The sequence below is a fragment of the Theobroma umbraticum genome, unplaced genomic scaffold (assembly GCF_002168275.2).
Source record: "Theobroma umbraticum cultivar Fairchild unplaced genomic scaffold, ASM216827v3 scaffold_51.0, whole genome shotgun sequence".
Taxonomy (NCBI): Eukaryota; Viridiplantae; Streptophyta; class Magnoliopsida; order Malvales; family Malvaceae; genus Theobroma; species Theobroma umbraticum.
In genome coordinates, this window is record NW_018397260.1 from 2,101,102 (window position 1) to 2,106,937 (window position 5,836).

At 35.9% G+C, this 5,836-nt stretch overlaps 1 protein-coding gene across 1 annotated transcript; it reads right to left on the reverse strand.

Annotated features, from left to right (window-relative positions):
• Positions 1-3,683: 3,683 nt before the first annotated feature.
• Positions 3,684-5,535, reverse strand: LOC110416691 (uncharacterized). The gene is given in 2 exon segments (XM_021428738.2): positions 3,684-4,947; positions 4,950-5,535. Coding segments are annotated over 2 exon segments (1,314 nt in total). The 5' UTR covers positions 5,337-5,535; the 3' UTR covers positions 3,684-4,020.
• Positions 5,536-5,836: the final 301 nt, after the last annotated feature.

Below are 5,836 nucleotides of genomic sequence, written 5' to 3' on the forward strand. Positions count from 1 at the left end.
CAGTAATTGCTATATAAGATCAACCCTTCAGATCCCAAAAGAAAAAAATAGAGCATGCATCATCAGATAGAATTCAGTAGTTTGTCATAGAGCAGTTGTGTAGCTTACCAAAATAGTACCCCATTTTGATATATTGGTGGTAGGGAGAGAAGAGAATAGATACAAAAGTGATAAGCATATAAAAGAAAGAAAGTATGGCTATGTCTAACAATTAATCACACTATATCTGTAGAATTCTAGAGTCATGCTTTCTGTTAAATTCAGTTGATTCCACAATCATGTTCAATGCATGTCTGAATTCAAACTAAATGCTGAGGAGAAGCTCCAATGGTTCTCTACCAATGGAATAAGAGAGCTTACTCCAATTCAACATAAGATAAAAGCCCCCATATAGAGTAACAATATAAGTTAATCACAATATAAATGAGGTTTTGGGACAATTAAAACTATTGAAACCTAGGAGCAACATTCTGGTTTCATGAATAAGGTATAGCAGGTCATTTATCGATAAAAAGCAAAAAGAACAGGATCTTAACTGCTAGACTTTTGAAATGATCTCACATATTTCTTGGCAACAATTGGCCAAAAGGAGAAGCAGTATCAGCACACAAAAGCAAGAATCAGAAAGAATGGTCAACTAAATTAGCAATCATATCACCTGCACATTTTCACCAACCAAATCATCAACCAGGATAACCCCCCGCACACTCTGGCCCCTCCATCAAAACTTCTGTTTCCTTTCCTAACCCAAGTAAGATCATAATACCACTTTAATATATGTATCTTCTGTCAAGATAAAAGGAGAGAACAAATGCATCCAGGGTGACACCTCCTTTGCAGTTTCCAACTTTATTTTAAGACAGTGAACAGCATATGGAGCATTGAGGAAGGAATACGCTTATCCAGTCCAATATTATTTTAAACATTTTTCAATGTTAAAAGAGATCTCTTAATTGAATCATTCTAACTGCTTGCAGCTAATATACCATTTTTCCAGCTATGGACCATCAGATCAATCTTAAACATTCACTTTCCAGAATGAAAAAAAAAAAAAAAAGAATCAGTTACAACTGCTACATTTTCTCATCTTTTTATAACCCAAGAGGCTGCAATAAATTGTTATATCAGCACTTCTTGGTTATAGATCTTGCATCAGGATTTTAAAGCACATCTACATAATTATAAATATATCCTCCTTTGGCAGGTTTATCCAGAAATGCAAATGGTTTCCAAGGAGGTTGCCTGAGGACGAAAAGGGGGAAAAGAGGACTATAAGTTAAGGTATTATTACCCTATACACCAGCAATGGAAACTAATAACTCCAAAAGCTAATTTATATGCTTAAGATGTATTCATTTATCTATATAATGAACTTAATACAAGATTACTAAGTTATCATATTTATTATTAAATGGATATGTAGCAAGCATAAGAACCTGCTTGTGAAGTTTTTAAACTCCACTGTTGGTGTATAGGATAATAATTCATAAGGTTAGATGGCTTCCATTGCACATGCAACAACAGGAGGGTAGTACTGGCCAGAATCCATTGAACTCTTCTTACCTATATCCATATTACAAAAAACCATTATTCATCACCTCTAGGAATACTAATGCAGCAATTAGAGATACTCAAGACAAGGATTTGAAAGCTACAGAATGCAAATACCCCTTCTGACTCTAGCACACAGAAATATATATATTTTGAGTAAAGTATATCACAATCATCAGCAATGTTTGCCATCATAGTGTCAACAAGAAATACTTCCCATCCAGGAACTATATGTCCAGACCCTGGTATCAGATACAGGACAATGTAGGAACTTAAATAAACCACAAAAATTAACCACAAACAGAGATTGAAATTGCAATTCTTTTATAATTTTTTTGCAAATAATTTTAAGTAGGAAGGTCATTTAGAGCACACAGACTCTACATATCAAACAACTACACTAGAGAGAGTGAGTCCTGCTTTAAAGTGCAAGGACTAAAGAACCCTCAAACATTGCCTTTCTATGTTTATCTTCTCCATTCTAATTTATCATAGAACATAACTAAACATGATTAGCAATCTGATGTACCCTTACATCAAATAGGAATAACACATATTACGCAATATTTTTCCAGATTAACATTTTTCTTCATTTTAGTCTCCAAGTGTTGAAGGCAATGTAACAGCAAAAATACATCAACAGCTTCTAGCATTCCGCATCACCTTTATCCTCTCTTTGAAATACCACTAACCCTGAGTATTAAGCATAGGTCTCTTATTCTTTTTCTTTTGATTCCTGTTCAGTTTCAGATTACAAATCAACCCTGAACCATCACCTTTAAGCCCTAAATTCATCATCTACCAAACCACAATCAACATCTAAGAAACTACCAAATTTCAATCCTAGCCTTAATTTATTTTTCATAGGTATTTTTCAGATTCCTAGGACAACACCAAATAACTGTTACAACCCATTAATTATTCCACCCAATTTTAACCTCAGGCGAAAATGCCTCAAAGGCCCCAATTCTTCTCATAACTTCTCATCTATTTGGCCTCAAGTAATCCTATAAATCCATCCAAACATCCTTAGCAACTTAACATAATACATCAGTATTAGTTCTTGTCAATTTTATGTAAACTCCTGAGTGTCCTAAATCAGTGGGCATGCATGAGTATGCACATGACAGACATTTCATAAGAAGGGATAACCTAATCGAGTAGTATAATGAGATGATTATTTAGGGGAAAAAATTGAATTAAGATCGACAAAAAAAAAATCTCATTTTATAAGTTAAAGGCCTACTTGTGAGAATTGTTTTATGCATTGTGACCTTCATCAATAACAAGTCCCAAAAAGTTAGAATAAAAAAAATTTACAGGCACTAAAATGCCTACTTAAAGCTTTTCTTCAGAGGGTCACATGCTTAGTAGTGCAGGATTTTTATTCACATGGAAGGAAAGAAACAATTAGTTTCTGAGCTTGTGCATTTCTCAATTAAGAGAATCAAGCTAATTAAGTATTCAAGTTGGCATCTTAGTTATAGGTCTAGTTTCCAACATCTAAATGGTGGGCTGACTCTTTCTAGTTAACTTTGATATGCTTGTATCACAAATAAGCCTTTTCTGCCTACTTTGCCCTCATATCTATACAGTTTGTGCATCCATTTATTGCCCTCAGAAGCAAAAAAGCTTCTATCACTTGAATATATTGGAATGGTTGAGGGGTCTTTGTAGGTGCAATCAAGACAACTAGCTATTTTTGGGAAAAAATGCAAAACCTCCAGAATCATTCCCTCATTTAATGTACATTGCAAGGAATTCTTCCAGCCAGAAAACCAGTCAATAACAAATACATAACAGAACCATAAATTGGAAACTCTAATACTATCTTTTGAAAGCTAAGATGTCAACCAGAATAGCTCTAAACTTTAATCAGCACCTGCAAAAACCCTAAACTTCTATCTAAAATAATAAACAGCACATCTATCTGAAACAATGGAGGAACCTTTAAGAGATCATTGTTATACACCAAAGTCCAAACACATTTACAGCCTAAGACAAAAGTAGGAAAAAAGCATATAAAAAATAGCAATCATAATAAAATTAATCAATATCAATAAACGTACAGACTTATAAGTTTTAGCCAGAGGGTTGAAACAAGAAATTGAACAAAAGCACACATCTGAGTATTATCATGAGAAAAAAGAAGGCATTACATTAAACACCCAAACTATCGATTTTATGCAATGATAATAAGAAAACTACAAAAGAGATCCTTGGCATAAAATTCTTCTAGCATAAACAATAGCATTTCACATAAGGCAAAATTCAAAAAAGTAGCAATTGTAATCATCACTACCTATGTTTACACAATAAAAGCAGCAGCATCATATCTTTCAACCTAGTTTGCCCGTTCTTTATGTGATACTCCAGGATAAAATCAATAGCAGCTTACCAACAACAAAAAAATCTTGCATCAAGACCTAGTACTGGCAAAAATGAAGTTTGACTACATGTCACTTGGCCTTAGTCAGCAGAAAATTCCTTTTGCTTCAACTCTAATGCCATTCGCTCATTCTCAAGCTTCATCCTCTCATTTTCCATTCTCATCTTTTCCAGTTCACGATCCCTTTTCTTACTAAATCTCTGCCACTTAAAACGTTGTTTCTCCAATTCTAGCATCTCAACTTGAATTTGTAGTTTCTGCTCTTCTAGCTGAAGTGAGCGAGACTCAATCCACTGCTTCTGTAACCAAGCAGCTCTCGTATTGTCAGGTAGGACTTGATTCATATCAGCTTGGGTGATTGGTGGATATGAAAAAGAACTTTTGTTGCAGTCCTGGGAGTTTAACAAATTCTGGAAACAAGCATCTTCATGGACCTGACCTTGTCTTGACCTCTTTGCAGAGCCCCCTAACACCCCATACATTCCCCTGCTGTCCCCATGCAAAGCATGATTCTCCTCAAATTCATCATGATCATCAGTTTCCATATCATGATCATCATCATCAAGATCATCATGCTGATGCCTCCTTGCATCGTCATTCTCATGATCATCTCTACTTCTAAGAGCCAACTGCAAGGAACGCTGCAATTGTGGATCATGAGGTAGATGCAATCTATTCCCATTATGATAAGAACACATCTCCTCATAGAAAAGATGCTTTGAGCTTAAAATTTTCCTAACATCATCCTTTTCTTTCTCTGTTAAGTATTCTATAACATCCAAAAGTGCTGGGTTTTCGACAACCCGACAAGAAGTGCCCCTACCAAGCATATCATTTAGTTTCTTATACCTTTTATTCAGGTCATTGAACTTATCCTCACACTGCTGAGGTGAAACATGATAGCCCCTCTCGGCCATGACTTTCGACACTGATTTCCACTTACCCTTCTTCTGTAAAACTGCAAATTTTCTCCTCTTTTCACCACCACAGTCCCCAGCTGCATCCTCTCTCCTATATAAGACACTGCTGTAATTAGAAGCTTCACCATTTTATCAGTCCACTTCACACGCTGCCATGGAGATCCCTTCTTGCCCTTAGTTCCATCATTGTGACCATCGACACCCTCCTCTGTATAGCTCGGTTTCATCTCATCGCTGACTGAACTTTTCCTTCTCTCTCCCTTATTGTAATCTGTCATCGCAATGGTTTGATCACAGTTTTGCATGGTCCCCATTGTGAGCGGAAAACCCTCATGAATAGAAGGGTTTACAGAAGCTCCTTGGCGAGGGTTAGGGTGGTGATGTTGATGTATATTATGTGGGTGTTGTGCATGATGATGAACTCTCATTGATCCTTGTAAGTCAAGGCCTCCATAAGAACCACCACCAGAAATCATCCCTCTTGTGATAGATTTCTTCCATTACTTATTCAAGCATATAATTTTATGTCATTCCATCAACTTGTTTCCCCTTAAACACTAGTCTGTAAGTATTATTACTCGCTCTATCTGTGATTCAAGCACTCAATAACAAAACCAAGCATAAGAATTTCTTGTTCTCCCTTTTAAGACATTTCCCGCTAACAAACAAGCAGTAAGAGAATACCCAGTTCATCACGCTAAACAACATCCATTAACAAATTTGTAACCCTAAGCACAAATCTCACAAACAAAGCAGAAAGCTTGATATACCCAATAAAAACCCACCTTCAAAATCACCAAAAGAGTAAAGAAAAAAGCCACCCCAACATCAAAAATATTCATCCAACTGATAAACCAAAAAAGATAAAAATTTTACTCATCTGCACAAAATCTTCAACACCCAGAAATCCACACACCCCCCCCCGCCCCCCGCCCCCAAAAAAAAAAAAAAAAAAAGAAATAGAAGGGAACTTCCT